General features: G+C 35.9%; 1 protein-coding gene across 1 annotated transcript in view; it reads right to left on the bottom strand.

Annotated features, from left to right (window-relative positions):
- The window catches only part of lrp2a (low density lipoprotein receptor-related protein 2a), a 262,973-nt gene that overhangs the window by 101,538 nt on the left and 139,012 nt on the right, over positions 1-22,423 (bottom strand). Inside the window, 7 exon segments of the mRNA XM_056465930.1 lie at positions 3,192-3,428; positions 3,431-4,111; positions 8,175-8,363; positions 10,173-10,412; positions 15,827-16,040; positions 18,847-19,024; positions 19,943-20,052. Of these exon segments, the coding sequence (XP_056321905.1) occupies positions 3,192-3,428; positions 3,431-4,111; positions 8,175-8,363; positions 10,173-10,412; positions 15,827-16,040; positions 18,847-19,024; positions 19,943-20,052 (1,849 nt within the window).

Here is a 22,423-nt window from a genome sequence, read left to right as displayed (position 1 = left end):
TTTAAAAGCAACAGGTTTACTCACTTTTTTATAAGTCAACTAATCACTTTAAAAGCAACAGGTTTACTCACTTTTTTAGAGTAAAGTCAACTAATCGCTTTAAAAGCAACAGGTTTACTCACTTTTTTAGAGTAAAGTCAACTAATTGCTTTAAAAGCAACAGGTTAACTCACTTTTTTAAAGTAAAGTCAACTAATCGCTTTAAAAGCAACAGGTTTACTCACTTTTTTAGAGTAAAGTCAACTAATCGCTTTAAAAGCAACAGGTTTACTCACTTTTTTAGAGTAAAGTCAACTAATCACTTTAAAAGCAACAGGTTTACTCACTTTTTTATAAGTCAACTAATCACTTTAAAAGCAACAGGTTTACTCACTTTTTTAGAGTAAAGTCAACTAATCGCTTTAAAAGCAACAGGTTTACTCACTTTTTTATAAGTCAACTAATCACTTTAAAAGCAACAGGTTTACTCACTTTTTTAGAGTAAAGTCAACTAATTGCTTTAAAGCAACAGGTTTAACTCACTTTTTTAAAGTAAAGTCAACAAATTGCTTTAAAAGCAACAGGTTAACTCCATTTTTTAGAGTAAAGTCAACTAATCGCTTTAAAAGCAACAGGTTTACTCACTTTTTTAGAGTAAAGTCAACTAATCGCTTTAAAAGCAACAGGTTTACTCACTTTTTTAGAGTAAAGTCAACTAATCGCTTTAAAAGCAACAGGTTAACTCACTTTTTTAGAGTAAAGTCAACTAATCGCTTTAAAAGCAACAGGTTAACTCACTTTTTTAGAGTAAAGTCAACTAATCGCTTTAAAAGCAACAGGTTTACTCACTTTTTTATAAGTCAACTAATTGCTTTAAAAGCAACAGGTTTACTCACTTTTTTAAAGTAAAGTCAACTAATTGCTTTAAAAGCAACAGGTTAACTCACTTTTTTAAAGTAAAGTCAACTAATCGCTTTAAAAGCAACAGGTTTACTCACTTTTTTAGAGTAAAGTCAACTAATCGCTTTAAAAGCAACAGGTTTACTCACTTTTTTTAGAGTAAAGTCAACTAATCACTTTAAAAGTAACAGGTTTACTCACTTTTTTATAAGTCAACTAATTGCTTTAAAAGCAACAGGTTTACTCACTTTTTTTAGAGTAAAGTCAACTAATTGCTTTAAAAGCAACAGGTTTACTCACTTTTTTATAAGTCAACTAATTGCTTTAAAAGCAACAGGTTTACTCACTTTTTTAGAGTAAAGTCAACTAATCACTTTAAAAGTAACAGGTTTACTCACTTTTTTATAAGTCAACTAATTGCTTTAAAAGCAACAGGTTAACTCACTTTTTTATAAGTCAACTAATCACTTTAAAAGCAACAGGTTAACTCACTTTTTTATAAGTCAACTAATCACTTTAAAAGCAACAGGTTTACTCACGTTTTTAGAGTAAAGTCAACTAATTGCTTTAAAAGCAACAGGTTTACTCACTTTTTTAAAGTAAAGTCAACTAATCGCTTTAAAAGCAACAGGTTTACTCACTTTTTTAGAGTAAAGTCAACTAATCGCTTTAAAAGCAACAGGTTTACTCACTTTTTTAGAGTAAAGTCAACTAATCACTTTAAAAGCAACAGGTTTACTCACTTTTTTATAAGTCAACTAATCACTTTAAAAGCAACAGGTTTACTCACGTTTTTAGAGTAAAGTCAACTAATTGCTTTAAAAGCAACAGGTTTACTCACTTTTTAAAGTAAAGTCAACTAATCGCTTTAAAGCAACAGGTTTACTCACTTTTTTAGAGTAAAGTCAACTAATCGCTTTAAAAGCAACAGGTTTACTCACTTTTTTAGAGTAAAGTCAACTAATCACTTTAAAAGCAAACAGGTTTACTCACTTTTTTATAAGTCAACTAATCACTTTAAAAGCAACAGGTTTACTCACTTTTTTAGAGTAAAGTCAACTAATCGCTTTAAAAGCAACAGGTTTACTCACTTTTTTAGAGTAAAGTCAACTAATCGCGTTAAAAGCAACAGGTTTACTCACTTTTTAAAAGTAAAGTCAACTAATCACTTTAAAAGTAACAGGTTTACTTACTTTTTTAGAGTAAAGTCAACTAATCGCTTTAAAAGCAACAGGTTTACTCACTTTTTTAGAGTAAAGTCAACTAATCGCTTTAAAAGCAACAGGTTTACTCACTTTTTTGAGTCAACTAATCACTTTAAAAGCAACAGGTTTACTCACTTCTTTTGAGTAAACTAATCACTTTAAAAGCAACAGGTTTACTCACTTTTTTGAGTAAACTAATCACTTTAAAAGCAACAGGTTTACTCACTTTTTTGAGTCAACTAATCACTTTAAAAGCAACAGGTTTTACTCACTTTTTAAAAGTAAAGTCAAACAAATCGCTTTAAGAGCAACAGGTTTACTCACTTTTTTAGAGTAAAGTCAACTAATCGCTTAAAAGCAAACAGGTTTACTTACTTTTTTAGAGTAAAGTCAACTAATCGCGTTAAAAGCAGCAGGCTTACTCACTCTTTTATAAGTAAAGTCAACTAACTGCTTAAAAGCAACGGGTTTACTCACTTTTAAAAAATAAAGTCAACTAATCGCTTTAAAAGCAGCAGATTTACTCATTTTTTAAAAGTAAATTCAAGTAATCGATTTAAAAGCAACAGGTTTACTCACTTTTTATAAGTAAAATCAACTAATCACTTTAAAAGCAACAGGCTTGCTCACAGTTTTTTTTAAAGTGAAGTCAACTAACTGCTTTAAAAGCAATGGGTTTACTCACTTGTAAAAAATAAAGTCAATTAATCGCTTTAATAGCAACATGCTTACAATTTTTTTTTCAAGCAGTCATTTAATCGCTTTAATAGCAACATGTTTACTCACTTTTTAAAATTAAAGTCAACAAATTGTTTTAAAAGCAGCAGATTTACAACTTTTTTTAAAGTCAACTAATCACTTTAAAAGCAACAGGTTAACTCACTTTTTTAGAGTAAAGTCAATTTAGTGCTTCTTTCACTGCACACCTAACCAACATAATATTTAATACATAATAAATAACATCTAGCCAGCAAACTAACCACTGACAGACAATGTCACTGCAGATACTGTGTTAAGCCAACATCCAAAGATTGTCTTAATGAACTTTCCTTTCCAAGCTAAACCTGCAATGTCAGGGTGCATTAAGAGTTTAAATAAGCTGCTCACCTGAGGCCACCTCAGTAGCGGGAGAGGTAGGCGAAGCCAAAGTAATGAAGCTAATCTTGCTCTGGCCCGCTCCCGAGCTCTGGGTGAAATAGATCCTGCCATCCAAGCGGTCGAAATCAAGCGCCACCGAAGTGCGGGGCACGTTAACCACAGGAAAGGGCAGCGAATGATCCTCTGGGTCCAGCCGCAGAGAGCGCACAGTGCTTTCTGTGGTATAAATGAGGTAGTCATCCCGGATACCACACAGCTGCTGTCATCCGCAGCCAGATTCCCAAAGGCACACGAACATTTCCTGGTCTGAGCTCCTGCCATGGCGAAGCAGAAATGAGCACAGCCTCCATTTGACTCTAAGCAGGGGTTGTTATTGAGCTCATGGGTTGAACCTGGCTGCATTCTGCGGTCAAAAATAGTGACGTCTCGCAGCATGTTGATGTTGTCTCGGATCACGACCGGCTGGTCGGTTGCACCAGGCTGTTTGCTTGCTTGGAAGACTTTCTTGAGGTTTCTGTCCACCCAGATTACATTTCCTTCAAACACAGTGATGCCATATGGAGTCGGATAGCGGCTTCCGTAGCGGACGACCTCCGTCTCGCCCCCTTCAGGCCGAACTCGTGCGATCATATCCAAGGAATCATCCACCCAGTAGATGAATCCGTCTCGGTGGTCCAGAGCAAGGCCTCTGGGGGTGATGATGCCAGAGGAAACCAAAGCTGTCCGGTTAGAGCCGTCTAGAAATGCTCGCTCGATTTTGGGGGTCTGTCCATAGTCAGCCCAGAAGAGGTATCTGTTTTTGGGATCCACCACAATATGACGGGGCATGTCTACTTGCGTCTTGAGAAGGACACGGCGGAATGTGGTATTGAGGCGAATGACTTCAATGTACGTCTCGGTCAGAAAGGCATTGGTGAAGTAGAGGTTTCCTGAGGGAACAAAAATCCACAAAACATCAGAATCATGATGCAAAATGTGTGCATGGACACACAATGTGCTCAATATTCATGCTAAGTTTTTTTTCTGACACTAATTAGGCACAAAATGTGCCCAAATCTGCTTGTTTTTTCATCAAAGAATATAAAAAATGTCAGGATGCCTAATGTATAAGAGATTGAATAGAATATATAAGCAGGTAGCATTATCGTCTCACAGCAAGAAGGTCGCTGGTTCGAGCCTCGGCTGGGTCAGTTGGCATTTCTGTGTGGAGTTTGCATGTTCTCCCCGTGTTCGTGTGGGTTTCCTCTGGGTGCTCCAGTTTCCCCTCCAAGTCCAAAGACATGTGGTACAGGTAAACTGGGTAAGCTAAACTGGCCGTAGTGTATGTGTGTGAATGAGTGCGTATGGATGTTTCCCAGTGATGGGTTGCAGCTGGAAGGGCATCCGCTGCATAAAATAAATGCTAGATAAGTTGGCGGTTCATTACCCTGTGGTGACCCCTGATTAATAAAGGGACTAAGCTGAAAAGAAAATTAATGAATAAACTTTTAATGAAATTAACCAAATTTGGAATAATGACACAAACTATATCAAGATATCTCTAAAAAATGTATGTATGTGTATTCAGGGACATTTTGTCATCAAAATATTAACTTAAAGACTCCCACTATTCATATTTTGGACTTTTTCTGCCTCCTGAATCTTATCAGCAGTCAAATTGACATTGTGGCCCAACGCTGTGGGGACGTTGCATTTTGGGTGGAAATAAAAATCGGGTTGACGTCAGAACCCAACGTCAGACCGGCATCAGTGTCCACCGTCAGACAGACGTTGGATTTTGGTCACTTTCTAACGCAACCTAAAAATAACCAAATATAAACGTCTAATGATATTGCAGCTTGATGTTGTGTGGACGTTACCAGTTTGACGTCTATCAGTATTTTTGTTGCCATACGTGACAAATTGAAATGTCAGTATTTGATGTCAATATGACATTAGTCTAAGATGTTGGCTCGACGTTGGATTTTGGTCACTTTCCAACACAACCTAAAATCAACCTAAAATTAACCAAATATCAATGTAATTTGAGGTTATTGGACATCAAAATAATGATGTCCTTGGGTGCTGACTAGTCATTAAATTTTGGTCACCTGACATCACGACCTACATAAATCTAACCTAATGTTAACATCTATGATGTTGTGCTCCTGCTGGGTTACATTCAGCTTCAGTTATCATGAAATAATTAAGTCTAATGTTCATCTTTTTTACGTTTACTCTACTAAGTTTCATAAACATTTTCATGATACATTTATTTTATTGATTTTTAGTCATTTCAGTTATTAAAAAAAATACATTTTGTGTCTGTCCCTGCATTACTCAACTATGTTATAGAAGTTTAAGGAGCTTTTTTTTTAAAAAATGAATGGAAAATGCTTTATTGCAATAAATATACAAATATAATGAACAATATACAGTTGAAGTTAGAATTATTAGCCCCCATTTGAATTATTTTTTTCTTTTTAAAATATTTTTTAAATGATGTTTAACGGAGCAAGGAATTTTCACAGTATGTCTGATAATATTTTTTCTTCTGGAAGAAGTCTTATTTGTTTAGTTTTTTGGCTAGAATGAAAGCAGTTTAAGCACCATTTTAAAGACAAAAATTATTAGCCCCTTAAAGCTATATATTTTTTCGATAGTCGACAGAACAAACCATGGTTATACAATAACTTGCCTAATTACACTACCTAATAACCTAGTTAAGCCTTTAAATGTCACTTTAAACTGTATATAGGTGTCTTGAAAAATATCTAGTCAAATATTATTTAATGTCATCATGACAAAGATAAAATAAATCAGCCATTAGAAATGAGTTATTTAAAACTATTATGTTTAGAAATGTGTTTAAAAAATCTGCTCTCCATTAAACAGAAATTGGGGGAAAAAATAAACAGGGGGCTAATAATAAACAAGTTTTATCTCAAATATATATTGTCCTTTTCAAAAATTTTTTAGAAAAAGCCATAAAACATAGTGATACTGGTTACAAGACAAGTTTAAATGATTTCTGCAGGTAAATGTATGTAATGGCTCATAGTGATATCCAATCAAATACAATTATTTTAAACTCTAATACTATTTCATAATATCAGTTTTTGACTGTATGTTTGATCAAATAAATGCAGAGAAATGAAGACATCAAAAAGACCCTCAAAAAGCTTCCTGATGCAAAACATTGATCTGTATACACAATAAGAATAAAATGGCTATAATTACAAATCAGGTCAAATTAGATAAACTAATGCAGCCTTGCACATTCATATATTCAGGTCAAAAGTTTATGTTTAACATGTCATGGGTTAAAGAAGCCTGAGCTAACTGAGCCTCTTTTGTGTCATATGTTAACCTTTAATCCTCTGCAGTGCCACCTGTCTGTGCTTATACTAGCGGGAGTTCATTAATATGTTCCCTATAGTCAGGCTTCACCATTTTGACCTCTAAAGCTGCTCTAGAACATTCCGGCACAGTACAGAGCACATGAAAACAGTGGTGACCTCTGAATCAAGTCTTTCTGAGGTGCCTGGCACTGGTGTTCACATTCATTGGATGTAGAATGTAGCCACATTAGTTTCAATCTGCCATAATTATATTGCATGACCAGAGGAATGGTCAAACAAAACCGTGTTTTCAACAGTATCAAAATGTCAATAATAATTGATACTGCAATTTTGAGAAGAAACAATAAAACTTTTACAGCCACACTCTCATTCGGCCGGTTGATGCAATTACAATTGTGTTTCAATCCAACCAAAATTTAGTCTGTCCTGCCACAGTTTCACTTGGTTCATTTATCCAGTTTTTATCAGCTTGTTTTAGGCCCTGTCCAAACAAACACAGGTATTTTCAAAATCACAATTTCTCTATACGTTTTCGTGTGCACAGAAAGTGTCGTGTGCAGTGTCAGGTGACTGAAACCAAAACTTTCTGAAAACTCCGGGTAATGTGTGGTCATGTGGACACTACAACCAGAGTTTTCCCCTCATGGAGTTGGCGTGCGCAATGTTTTCTCCTTTCTGATTGGCCGACGCAGCTGGGTTCGCACCAACAGTAGAAGATTCGAATTGCAAATTTTGCATAGTTCGATCACACACAGTAATCCGCCAGTAATCTAGTCTGTCTGATGATGCCAACCATGGAGGTCTTCTAGAGGTCTCCATAACCCTGGACCAGGCTGTATCCTGAGCAGATTCTGTGGCGGTCATGGAGGAGTGGAGAGCATGGGATTGATTCCTGAAAGACCCAGTAACAGACGAGTCTCTGCATTGATCCCAGCCTGAACACCCGTCGGTGACCTACTCATAGCTGCAGCTTCTCCACGATGGACGTCCAACATTCTCTAGCCTCCGGCGCCTAGACTAAATCCCTGCACAAGAAGTTTCTTCAGCTTAGTCCCTTATTTATCAGGGGTCGCCACAGCAGAATGAACTGCCAACTATTCCAGCATAGGCTTTACACAGCAGACGCCATTTCAGCTGCAACCCAGTACTGGGAAACAACCATTCACTCTCACATTCACACACTCTCTCATACAATACGGTCAATTTAGTTCATCTAATTCACCTATTGCGCATGTCTTTGGACTGTGGGGAAAACCGGAGCACCCGGAGAAAACCCACGCCAACACGGAGAGAACATGCAAACTCCACACAGAAATCCCACCTCGCCTAGTCCAGACTCAACCTTCTTGCTGTGAGGCGACAGTGCTAACCACTGAGCTACCATGCTACCTTTCAAAACAATGAAAATATATATTTTTTCTACTTTAATTATAAAGGATGCAGGGCAGGTAAAAATCTTCAACCTTAAGCCTTGCTTGAGGTTTAAACTTTGCAAATGAAGACATGCATACATATTATAATTTGAATCAATTCTGTGCTAATGGAATATTGACAATGCCATCGAATATCAATATTTTTAAAGGGATCATTTCTAAGTTAAAATTCCAAAATTGTAGCAACACTAAAAAAGACCACAAATGCAAGTTCTCACCTGCAGCCCAGTCTACGGCAATGCCCCGTATGCCGTTTCGTCCGATTCCAGAGGTGACGATGCTGCGGAATGCAGATCCATCCGGTTTGATCCTGCGGATGCCGTTCTGGGACGCTACGGTGCTGCTGAAGTCACACCAGTAGATGAAACTAGAGGCCATGTGCACGTCTACATGAAGAGCATTGCGGCCTACAGGACACAGACACACACATGAGCAAAAAGTATCTTGTAAAAGTCAACCTTTTCATTAAAGCTTTTTTGTGTAAGCAAGTATTTTACAGTACTTAAAAAATACTCAAAAAAATGTTTTCAAACAATTATATTTGATTTGCCAAAGTAAAAAAAAAAGTGCCAATTTCACATATGTTACATCCATAACAGAGAGATGTCACACCCATAACCAAGCCTTTTCCACATAAATGTCTTTGTGTGCCATTTTTCATATATAAAAATACTTTCGTATACTAAATATACATGTAGTATTTTCTGCCATTTATTGTTGTACTGATATTCTTCTATCAGTTTTTTGGGGGGAAAAGTATAGGCGCTATAGCAATATATAGCTAAAAATTTAGAAACAAAACAAATCTAATCAAATGTCTAAAAGCTCCTATTATATAAAATATAAAAAATATTTAATAAACCATTTAAGAAATACATAAAAACAAACAAACAAATACATTTAAATAAATAAATAAACAAACAAACAAACTTTCCATTGATGTACAGTAAGGCTTGTTAGGGTAGCGTAATATTTGGCGAATACAACTTTTTGAAAATCTGGAATCTGAGGGTTTAAAAAATCTAAATACTGAAAAAAAATCGATTAAAAGTTCTTAGAAATCCATATTATAAATAATTAAATATAATAAAATTACATATTGATATATTTGCTGTTAGAAATTTAGAAAATAACTTCATTAAATATTTATTTACTTACATTTTTAACATTTTCTAAGAAAAATCAATAATTTTTACTCATACAATATATTTTTGATTATGGATAAAACGTATACCTGAGCAACCTTACGGCTCCTTCACACAAAATGTGTTTTTCCATTCCAGTGTGCTACATTGGTTTTCAGTGTAAACACGTTGACGGATGCTTGTGTTTTTTGAAGACGCATTTTTTAGACACCATGTCAAAAAAAGTCAATAATTACATGCAGCACCACTCATCAGTGTCAGTTTCAAAGCAGTAGACCAACCAGATGAACGCGGAGGCCAGGCAAGCTTTTTTTTTTTTTTTATTAAACAGCAAGTTTCTGTTAACAGGCACTCTATGGCTGTATCTGGATACCCTCGTGCTTTACATTACATTTTTTAAAAACCATTCCAGAAAGCTGCATCCTGTATTTTTAGACATTTGAAGCATTCTGTTTGGATGAGCCATTTGTTTTTGTGGTTCAGGGTCACATATAATATTATATTCTATGAATTAAATACGGCAGAAGTCAGAATTATTAGCCCCCCTGTATATTTTTCTTCCCAATTTCTGTTGAACGTAAAGAAGATATTTTCTAAACACATTTCTAAACATAATAGTTTAAATAACTCATTTCTAACAACTGATTTCTTTTATCTTTGCCATGATGACTATACTATTTTACTAGATATTCTTCAGGATGCTGGTATTCAGCTTAAAGTGACATTTAAAGGCTTAATTAGGTTAATTAGGCAAGTTAGGGTAATTCACTGTATGATGATGGTTTGTTCTGTAGACAATCGAAAAAAATATATTCCTTAAGGGGACTAATAATATTGACCTTAAAATGGCTTTCATTCTAGCCGAAATAATACAACAAGACTTTCTCCAGAAGCAAAAATATAGGCAATACTGTGAAAAATTTCCTTGCTCTGTTAAACATCATTTGGGAATATTAAAAAAATAAATAAAATTCACAGGCGGGCTAGTAATTTTGACTTTAAATGTATATTACAATAACTTATAAATTTAAAACAATATTATTACTTTCTTTTTATCTATACAATCCCCACCTCTTCCAGCCACGGGCACCATTGACTCAGAGTGATCCGCTCCCTCCAGACTGAAGCCCTTAATGGCAGTGAGCATAGAGATCACCACGTATGACTGATATGGAGAACAGGTCCGGTTATCAGCACTGAGTTTAAACCCTGTTGCACAGGCACAGCTGAACAGACCACCGGGACGAGGGAGACACAACTGCTCACACGTGCCCACATTATTACTGCAGCCGTTAGACGAACCGGCTGACGCTGTAAGAGAGACAGACAGAGAGAAGACAGATAAGAAAACGAGACGGAGACATTTAATACCTTTACAAGAAAACTTCACAGATAAACGGAGTCATGTCTAGCCGTTCGGGTAATGCATACACATTCCTATCACTGGTGCACATCCACCTCCTCTGCATGAGACTTCCATTTAGGACTGAAAAAACTGGTAACCCTTTAGTTTAAGGACCAATTCTCCCTATGAACTAGTGCTTTATTACCTGCCTATTATTAAGAAATTGACTGTGTATTGGTTTTTACGAAGCACATATTCTGCATCACTAATCATAACAGAAACACACAAGGATGAAGTTGTAATCCAGCTCATTAATCAAAAATACCAAGTAAGTCAAAAGCGATGAGTCACACAAACGCTGTTGCAAAAGTTTGCAGCACATACACACTTACATACACACTTGCGTTTACTGATACAGGGTTCTATTTTAACGATCTAGGTGCAGAGTCTAAAGCGCATGGCGCAAAAGCATTAAGGACGTGTCCGAATCCACTTTTGCTATTTTAAGTCCAGAATAATACAGTTTGTGCTGTGGCGCATGGTCTAACAGGGTTGAGCTTATCCTCTTAATGAGTTAGGGGTGTGTTTTGAGCATAATGTGCATTAAACCAATCAGAGTCTCATCTCGCATTCCCTTTAAGAGTCAGTTGCGTCACGCAATGGCGCATTTGCTATTTACATGGGGGACTTTGTAAGTGGAAAAACTGAATGCTTCACTAGTGAGAGCATTCATCTGCAGCACAAGGATAAAGAACAAACTTCCTCCATTCAGCCTCTTTACTTTCTCTTTACTTTTACTCTTTACTCTTTACTTTACATTTGTGGATAAGGAAACGGTGTTGTACGCACTCCACTGTAGACATCCATCAGCCTACATAATTAATTTTGTTTGTTAAGCACAAAGATTTGTTTCAAAACTATTTCTAAATTCAGTTCTAATTTCCAGCAAATGAATAAATGAACAGTAATAACAAAGTGTGGTCAAAAAACTGAGTTATATCCAAACACACGTCCTGTTCTTATGCCCCATATGGTGATGCAGACGTCTCCAAAACCCGACAATTGGACAAATCTAAACTTGTTTTTATTCAAACAAATACTTTAGACCAGCTTTTACGTGATCAATGGTGCTGTCTATTTCAGTTCCTCAAAATAGCAACGTGCCGACAATGCGCCTTAACACACCTCCCTTATAGACCCTGAACACCCATGAGTCCACAAAGTGGCACAAATGGATTTACTATATAAACAACGTAGCACAAAACGTGAAAATTACTGTTGCGCTGGTCTGAAAATAGTAACAAATCACGCCAAACAAGTCTTGCGCCTTATTGCACCGGGTGTGTGATATGGCCCACTATGCGGCTGTGGTGATTCGAGCAGTTATGAATTACATAGCGATTTTACCAACCCAGGCTCATTGCAGATACATACCCAGGTCTACATTTCTAGGGACAGCGTCTGGTCAGAGACATGTACGTCTGCTCACAGTTTTTGTTCTGGCAAATCCACCAGAGTCCACTGTACATGCTTTTTGATGATCTCAAATTCCTCTCGTGCATCCTCTTCTCACGTAAATCCTCCAAAGATTGCAATATACACTTTAGCAGACCAGGCCAGCTTGCTGTCGACTGACTGACAAACCGACTGACTTCCCTAAACCCAACCAATTGTTTTCAAAAGCAATCTAGAAAATGAAAAGCCATCACGGCTGTGGGATTTTACCACATTTTCAGCCTGTTGTTTATTTATTTATTTTGCTTTAGCTGGTTTCTGGAACTGTTTTTCACTGGACTCGAACCCAGTCATCGTAGTCATCTCTGTTCCATGTCCAAAGTCGTGTCCAACGTACACGGCAAGCCACTGGACAAACTGGTAACACCAGAAAAGCCATCCATACAGAGGTAAGTGTCAGAGGGTAGCGCTGAATGAACAGAAGATTTTACTGTCTTTACTTTATTACAAACAAGCTTTGTTTTAAAAACAGTGTAAACTTATAAAACCCATTGTTGAGGTGCAGATGATCACAGACAGTTGGATCAGATCTTTTAATCCCAGTTTCTTTGCAAATCCTGTTCTGTGGACATTTTATATGTGTTACTATGTTAATTCGCGCCTGTCAATCAATTCAGTGGGCGGGGAAAACTGCACTCCTACCTTACGTTGTGGTGGACTTCAAAATCACTGGGATTTGGATCCTATTTTAACATCAGGAAATTATTAAAAAGAGACTTGTTGTGTTTCTACCACTCCAATATGACTGTAAACACACTATACCTACACACAGTTCTGTCCAAAACAGCTTTCAAAAGTTGATTTTGCATAATGGGTGCCCTTTAACATGCTACAAACATACAGATTTTATATGTATTGTTTTTATTGTTACTGTGTTGTTGGTGAAATTAAACAGCTATTGTGACTCTTGTTTTACAACGTGTGCAATTTAGCCATTTTTTTGTATTGCATTTTGCTCTTCTGCTTGATATAAAACTTGGTCTCTTTCCTTGCACTCAAAAAAAGACATTAGCTGTTTGTTGAATCTACTTATTTAAAAATAAGCTGAAACAACACAATTCTTGACTTTTTTGGGGGAAAACTTAATTGTATGTTCAATCCACTTACATTTTTAAACTAACTTAATTAATTCATGATGTCCCATCACAAATCGATGGTGTGGAACCAAATACTTTTTGCAGTGTGGTCTGCTATATGTTATTTTTTGTTAATAGCTGTTTCCTTGTGTATATGGTTATACTCTGACTCCTTCTACTCTATCATTTCTACTTCTTGTTGGAAGCACTTGCACAATAGCCGGCGTTCAAAGCCCTGAAGAATGAACATGTGCACTGAAAAGCGAACAAAGGGACACTGATTCTTCTCAGAATAAAGCTGAGTGTCCCCCTGAGGCACAGGGGGACTAATTGGTAAACTGATATCCTATTGAAAGTCATTCATCCCTCTCTGGTAATTGCTACACGACCATCAAGGTTACGATGACTTCCAGAAAAGACCACCCTCAGTCAACCGTGGCATGAGTCTAAGATAGATGATCAAAAAAACGGCACTTTGAGGTGCAATCTGATTGTTTACACTGTAAATAGTGATTATTACTTAAAAAAGAATTTGTAAACCTGTTGGAAATTGGAACTGTTAATTTGACTTTACTTAATTTTTTAAATTATACACTGGCACAGTGGGTAGCACAATCACCTCACAGCAAGAAGGTTGCTGGTTCGAGCCTCGGCTGAGTCAGTTGGCATTTCTATGTGGAGTTTGCATGTTCTCCTCGTGTTTGTGTGGGTTTCCTCCGGGTGCTCCGGTTTCCGCTACAAGTCTAGTGACATGTGGTATAGGTGAATTGAGTAAGCTAAATTCATCCGTAGTGTATGTGTGTGAATGAGTGTGTATGGATGTTTCCTAGTGATGGGTTGCAGCTGGAAGGGCATCAATTGCATAAAACATTTGCTGGATAAGTTGGCGGTTCATTGCTCTGTGGCGACCCCAGATTAACAAAGGGACTAAGCCGAAAAGAAAATGAATGTATACACATAGTTCATACACCGTAAAAATGCAGCGCTCCACACAATTCTATTATGTTGTCTTGACACAAATCTTTGTTAACTTAAAAAAAAGTTAACTTAATTGTTTCTATAAATTTAAGTGGATTAAACATAAAACAATTAAGTTGTCTCTCAAAAAACTTGAGAATTGTGTTGTTTCAACAAATTTTCAATAAGTAGTTTAAACAAGGGGTTACCAAACTCTGGTGCTCCGGTTTCCCCTACAGGTCCAAAGACATGTGGTACAGGTGAATTGGGTAAGCTAAATTGTCCGTAGTGTATGAGTGTGAATGAGTGTGTATGGGTGTTTCCCAGTGATGGGTTGCAGCTGGAAGGGCATTCACTGCGTAAAACATAAGCTGGATAAGTTGGCGGTTCATTCCACTGTGGCGACCCCTGATTAATAAAGAGACTCAGCTGAAAAGAAAATGAATGAACGAATAATAAATGTTAAAGTAGCGTAAATAAATGAAACTAGCAGAAACTATTGCTATTATTATCATATTGTATTGTATGTATTTACCACCCATTCTGTAATACAAATGTTCTGAAATGTTATGTTTAGCATTGCAAATATTATGTTACCATAATATGCACTCATATAATAATTATTGCTGCTTGTTCAAACTACTTAATTAAATTGAGTTTAAACAACACAATTCTTACGTTTTTTTGGGGGGGACAACTTAATTGTTTTATGTTCAATCCACTTCAATTTTGAAAAACAAAAAGATTATGTTAACTTAATATATTTGTGTTGGAACAACATGAAGGAATTGTAAGGAACCCTGCATTTTTTACAGTGTGTACTAAAACATCAACGGATATTTCTGTATATTTTATTTTATCTATTGTGGAAGATTTTACGAATAAAAAGATCTCAAACTTATGCATAAAAAAGTGGTTTTGCATGAAGTGGCTTTCCTTATTAAGATTGAAATGGAGTCATTCATTCATTTTCTTTTTGGCTTACTCCCTTTAATAATCTGGGGTCGCCATATGTTTTACGCATACACCCATACACACTCATTCACAAACATAAACTATGGACAATTTAGCTTACCCAATTCACCGGTACCGCATGTCTTTGGACTTGTGGGGAAACCGGAGCACCCAGAAGAAACCCACGCGGACATGGGAAGAACATGCAAACTCCACACAGAAATGACAACTGAGCCAGCCGAGGCTCAAACCAGTGACCTTCTTGCTGTGAGGCGCTTGTGCTACCCACTGTGCTACCATGACACTCCCTTGAAATGGACTATTTTATCAAATATTAGTGTGTGATGTGTAGTTTTAAGTTTATATGAGTTAATTTATATAAGTTTATGTTAAGCTCATATGAGTTAGCTTATATGAGTTAATTAGTTAAAGTTATTAGTAACTAGTTGTAGTAACTATTTTGATTGTAATGCAATAATGTGCACCTTTTGTAAAGCTGCTTTAAAACAATAATATTATGAAAACCGCTACACAAATAACCTTGAACTGAACTGAATATGAGTCTATATTATTAGCTTAGCAACATGCTTTAACCAAACTTCACTTAAAGGGATAGTTCAATAGTGAAAATTCTGTCATGGCATTTAGTACAGCATGAGGGGGAGAAATTAACGACAGAATTTTCATTTTTGGGTGAATTATCCCTTCAAATCAACTGTACATCAGCATGTTGTATGTAAAAAAAGTGCAAAATAATCTATAGTAGATTTACAAACAGCCCATGCAGATAGTAGACAGAAAAAAAATCAGCTTATTACAGTCAGTTTAGGAACACAGCCTTCATATTTTAACGATTTGTCGGTTTTCATTCTACTTACAGTCTCTGTGGTGTACTTTGAGTACTCTGAGACCGGCCACATTATCCCGCATTACGACCCGGTTGAGTCCTGTGGCTTTATCCACACGTTCAATCACCTCAAAGTCTCGATCAGTGAAGTACAGGTAGGAGTCGTACACCGCCACACCCCAAGGATGGGACAGTCCGTTTACCATAGTAATGCGGTTCGATCCGTCAGGGTCACCACGCTCGATCTGAGACAGAAAACAAACATGTGCAGCATTACAGCTATTATGTAGGCTTAATAACCAAAGTCCCTTTAAGGCAAGTCATTTCACTCGGCGGCCATCTTGAAATGCCTCTCATCAGTATGCTCGGGCATTCTGTTTGAATGGGGAATCATCAAATTCTCCAAAATGGCTTGCTAAGCTTACGATAAAATTTCATATTAGGAATCACCGATAAAATTAAACTACAACTGTCTCTTTAGTTTCATTTCTAAACGCTAGAATCACACAAAATCTGCAGAACACACATTTTCGGAGAATCGTCAGTCTTTCACAGGGGTCACCAAGCTCGTTCCTGAAGGTCCGGTTCCCTGCAGGGTTTAGCTCCAACTTGCCTCAACACACCTGGGTGTTTCAAGTATACCTAGTAAGACCTTGATTAGCTTGTTCAGGTGTGTTTGATTAGGGTTGGAGCTAAAATCTGCAGGACACCAGACCTCCAGGAACAAGTTCGGTGACCCCTGGTCTATAGTGATTGCTGACTGGCTCCTGTACTAGAAGGCGGGGCTTTATTCATCATATTGACCGTTACACTTTTCCCCACTCAAAACTACATAAATGAAATGTGTATTCTAGAGTCTTTGAAATAACTTAAATTTAGCAGATAATGTATCGAGTGTTAAGACAAAATTCATGCTTGTGTGGTATTAAAAGATGCTAACAGCACACTAGACATGCTAGTGAGATACCAAAACATGCTATTAACATTCTAAAACGTGTTAAAACATGACAGAAAATATGTTAAATCATTTGTTTCATTCATTAATTCATTCATTCATTTTCTTTTCAGTTTAGTCCCTTTATTAATCTGTGGTCGCCACAGCGGAATGAACCATCAACTTATCCAGCATATGTTTTACGCAGCGGATGCCCGACAATTTTGCTCACCCATTCCACCTATAGCGCACGTCTTTGGACTTGTGGGGGAAACCGGAGCACCCAGAAGAAACCCACGCCAACACGGGGAGAACATGCAAACCCCACACAGAAATGCCAACTGACCCAGCTAAGGCTCGAACCAGCGACCTTCTTGCTGTGAGGCGATTGTGCTACCCACTGCGCCACAGTGACGCCCTTTCTTTTATTTAAGCAACATGCTAATTCATGCTAGCATATTTTACTTCCTGTCTAATAGGAAACCTCTATCTGATCAATTTTTGAAGGCAGCACAGATGATTCCTTTTAATATCGCACAAATTCTCTTCCGCTCTCCATTTCTGACAGTTGAGCTAAAAACCTAAAAAATAAAGATGGCGTCTAGAAGTTCCACTTAGGTGTCATTTTATCTGGTTTTCACAAATGTTTTCCACTTGTGACGTAGTTTCTAACAAGAACTTGGTATTGTAGTAAGCAAATATTCCCTTAGTCATCACTAAAGCTCTCTATTTTGTAGAACATGATTAAATTGCTATGCTATCTGAGAAGATATGCACAAATGCTGTCTCTAAAGTCACTGCCTGATAGGACAGCAAGGTCAGCAAATCAGCTGCCTATGCTTTCAGACAATAGTAACAACATACTACATGTTGAAAACATGCTAAAACATTTTATGTGAGAAATGAGCTAGCAACACATTTCATAATTCATGCTAACAATGAGCTAAAACATGATAGAAAATATGTTAAATAGTTTCTTTCTTTTGTTTTAGCAACATGCTAATTCATGCTAGTATATTTTTTACTTCCGGTCTAATTAGAAACTTTTACCTATTTAAATTTGAAGGCAGCAAACATGATTCAAAACACTACACATGCTGTAAACATGCTACGTGAGAAATGAACTAGCAGCACACATGATAATTCCTGTTAACAATGAGCTAGAACATGTCAGCCAGGTCATAAAACATGCTAACTGCATGATAAAAGATGTTAGAAATGTTAAAAAGTGATAGAAATATGTTAAATCGTTTTCTTTTAACATGTTAATTCATGTTAAGACAGTATAAGCAGCATAATCAACATACTAGCAGTACACTAGAACACGTCAACCGTGTCCTAAACATGCTAGAAATGTGCTAGCAATGCAAATTCATTCTAGCAGCATGATCCAATGTTTTAGCCATGTGCTAAAACGATAGGTGTTTGTGACCCTGGACCTCAAAACCTATGTTACGTCTTATATTAATAATCATTATATCATCTCCCTGCTGAAAAATCCAGCTTAAACCAGCCTAGGCTGGTTGGCTGGTTTTAGCTGGTTGACCAGCCTGGTTTTAGAGGGGTTTTGGCCATTTCCAGGCTGATTTCCAGCCATTTCCAGCCTGGTCTTAGCTGGTCAGGCTGGAAAATGACCAGTTAAATCCAGCTAAAACCAACTTGACCAGCCTGGTTTAAGCTGGACATTAAGCTGGACATTTGGCTGGGCTCCCAGCCTGGCTAGGCTGGTCAAGCTGGTTTTAGCTGGTCATCTCCCAACCTGACCAGCTAAGACCAGGCTGGAAATGGCTGGAAATCAGCCTGGAAATGGCCTAAACCCCTCTAAAACCAGCCTGGTCAACCAGTTAAAACCAACCAACCAGCCTAGGCTGGTTTAAGCTGGTTTTTTCAGTAGGGCTTCCATGGAGATATTTAGAAAATTTCCAAATGTAAATAAACCAAAACATTTTGATTAGTAATATGCATTGCTAACCATTTTATTTAAACTTAATTCAATTCTTAGTATTTAGTTCAAATTCAATTTAGTATTTAATTCAGATTTTTTAACCCTCACAATCCTAATTTTCGGTCACATTTTTTCCTGATTGCATGAGTCAAACGTGTGTAAAAGGTCATACCACACCAGTCCCTGTGACGGCCCAGTAGAGTTTGTTCTCTCTGATGTCTATGGTTATAAACTCCACATGTTCTAGATTATGTGTGAAGAGGATGGCCGCGTTGGAGCCGTCCATATCTGCCGATGCCACTTTAGCCGGGATCCCGCTTTCTGTTCCATGATCAGTCCAGTACATCTTTCTAAAACACAAACACAAGATCACCAAAGAGAAACCACAGCTTATCTGCATCTGCAGGTGTATAAATGCAGCAAACATGGCCTTCGTTTAAAAAAGTATATATTCTGAGGACTGATCAATACTATGTACAGTTGAAGTCAGAATTATTAGCCCTACTGAATTATTAGCCCTCCTGTTTATTTGTTTTCCTAATTTCTGTTTAACAGAGAGAAGATTTCTTCAACACATTTCTAATCATAATAGTTTTTAATAACTCATTTCTAATAACTGATTTATTTTATCTTTGTCATGATGACAGTAAATAATATTTGACTAGATATTTTTCAAGACACTTCTATACAGCTTAAAGTGACATTTAAAGGCTTAACTAGGTTAATTAGGTTAAGTTAGGGTAATTAGGCAAGTCATTGTACTGTATAACAGTTGTTCTGTAGACTATCAAAAAAAATATTTTGACCTTAAATGGCTTTTAAAAAATTAAAAACTTAAAGGCTTTAAAGGCTTAACTAGGTTAATTAGGTTAACTAGGCAGGTTAGGGTAATTAGGCAAGTTATTGTATATCGATGGTTCGTTCTGTAGACTATCAATAAAAAATATAGCTTAAAGGGGCTAATAATATTGAGCTTAAAATGGTTTTTAAAAAATGAAAAACTGCTTTTATTCTAGCCGAAATAAAACAAATAAGACTTTCTTCAGAAGAAAAAATATTATAGGAAATACAGAAAAATTCCTTGCTCTGTTAAACAACATTTAAGAAATATTTAAAAAAAGAAAACAAATTCACAGGAGGGCTAATAATTTTGACTTCAACTCTATGTGCTGGCTCTTGTTTAATGTACTCAGGCAGTTCAATCCTGGCAGATGACATTGATTTCAGAGATCAGGGTTTATGGCAGAGTTCTGGTGATCTCCTCTTACCCACGTGCCGGATCCACCGCAATGCCAACAGGAGCTCCTGCACCTGTAGGTGAGCCGTTGTTCGTGATGAGGGTTTTTCTGTACTGAATTTCTCCTTTAAGCCTTAGAACCTGAAACAGATCAGATTTCAATTTTAATATAGCAGCAAAAACACTATAATTATTATCTCAATTAAGCTGTTTAATAAAAACAAAAATATTGAACACTGCTCAATTAATCTCAATACAATAATTTATACATAATTTTTAATTAACCTTTGACTAATCAATAATAATAATAATTATTATTATTATAGATTAAATTAAGTACACATTTATTGAACATTGTTCATTGAGTCTGAAAACAATCATTTATACATAATAATTATTAATAATAAACATTTAATGAATCAATAATAATAATAATAATAATAATAATAATAATAATAATAATAACAATCATAATAATCATAATTATTATTATTATTATTATAGATTAAATAAAGAACACATTTATTGAACGCTAGTTTAATCTGAAGACAATAATTTATAACTTTTAATTAATCAATAATGATAATAATAATAATAATAATAATAATAATAATAATAATAATGATAATGATAATAATAATTATTATTATTATAGATTAAATTAAGTTCACATTTATTGAACACTGCTCATTGAGTCTGAAAACAATAATTTATACATAATAATTATTAATAATAAACATTTAATGAATCAATAATGATAATAATAATAATAATAACTAGATATTAAAGTTTGAGGACAAACTTTATGGTGGCTTGAAAAGCCGAGTCTAAAAGTTTGAAGTCGTTTTAAAGTGTAAATAACTGAAGCAGTTTTTATGAAGTTTGAAACAGTCGGCATAGATAAGTACATATATGTTAGCATGTTTCTAGGTTGTTGCTAGGCGGTTGCTAAAGTATTCTGAGTGGTTGCTAAGCAGTTGCTAACATCAATTAGCATGATTCTAGCATTAATTAGCATGTTACTAGCATTTTTCTAGCATGAATTAGCATGTTACTAGCATGTTTCTAGCATGAATTAGCATGTTGTTAGCATGAATTAGCATGTTTCTAGCATGTTTCTAGCATGTTACTAGCATGTTTCTAGCATGAATTAGCATGTTACTAGCATGAATCTAGCATGAATTAGCATGTTACTAGCATGTTTCTAGCATGAATTAGCATGTTATTAGCATGATTCTAGCATGAATTAGCATGTTACTAGCATGATTCTAGCATGAATTAGCATGTTACTAGCATGTTTCTAGCATGAATTAGCATGTTATTAGCATGTTTCTAGCATGAATTAACATGTTTCTAGCATGAATTAGCATGTTACTAGCATGTTTCTAGCATGAATTAGCATGTTACTAGCATGATTCTAGCATGAATTAGCATGTTGTTGGCATGAATTAGTATGTTTCTAGCATGATTCTAGCATATTACTAGCATGTTACTAGCATGTTTCTAGCATGAATTAGCATGTTACTAGCATGATTCTAACATGAATTAGCATGTAACTAGCATGATTCTAGCATGAATTAGCATGTTACTAGCATGTTTCTAGCATGAATTAGCATGATTCTAGCATGAATTAGCATGTTACTAGCATGTTTCTAGCATGAATTAGCATGTTACTAGCATGTTTCTAGCATGTTACTAGCATGTTTCTAGCATGAATTAGCATGTTATTAGCATGATTCTAGCATGAATTAGCATGTTACAAGCATGATTCTAGCATGAATTAGCATGTTACTAGCATGATTCTAGCATGGATTAGCATGTAACTAGCATGATTCTAGCATGAATTAGCATGTTACTAGCATGTTTCTAGCATCAATTAGCATGTTATTAGCATGATTCTAGCATGAATTAGCATGTTACTAACATGATTCTAGCATGAATTAGCATGTTACTAGCATGATTCTAGCATGAATTAGCATGTTACTAGCATGATTCTAGCATGAATTAGCATGTTACTAGCATGATTCTAGCATGAATTAGCATGTTACTAGCATGATTCTAGCATGAATTAGCATGTTACTAGCATGTTTCTAGCATTAATTATCATGTTACTAGCATGTTTCTAGCATGAATTAGCATGTTATTAGCATGATTCTAGCATGAATTAGCATGTTTCTAGCATGAATTAGCATGTTATTAGCATGATTCTAGCATGAATTAGCATGTTACAAGCATGATTCTAGCATGAATTAGCATGTTACTAGCATGATTCTAGCATGATTTAGCATGTTACTAGCATGATTCTAGCATGAATTAGCATGTTACTAGCATGATTCTAGCATGTTACTAGCATGTTTCTAGCATGAATTAGCATGTTACTAGCATGTTTCTAGCATGAATTAGCATGTTGTTAGCATGATTCTAGCATGAATTAGCATGTTTCTAGCATGAATTAGCATGTTTCTAGCATGATTCTAGCATTAATTAGCATGTAACTAGCATGTTACTAGCA

This window comes from Danio aesculapii, chromosome 9, assembly GCF_903798145.1.
Source record: "Danio aesculapii chromosome 9, fDanAes4.1, whole genome shotgun sequence".
Classification (NCBI taxonomy): Eukaryota; Metazoa; Chordata; class Actinopteri; order Cypriniformes; family Danionidae; genus Danio; species Danio aesculapii.
This window is presented reverse-complemented; position numbering and strand designations above follow the sequence as displayed.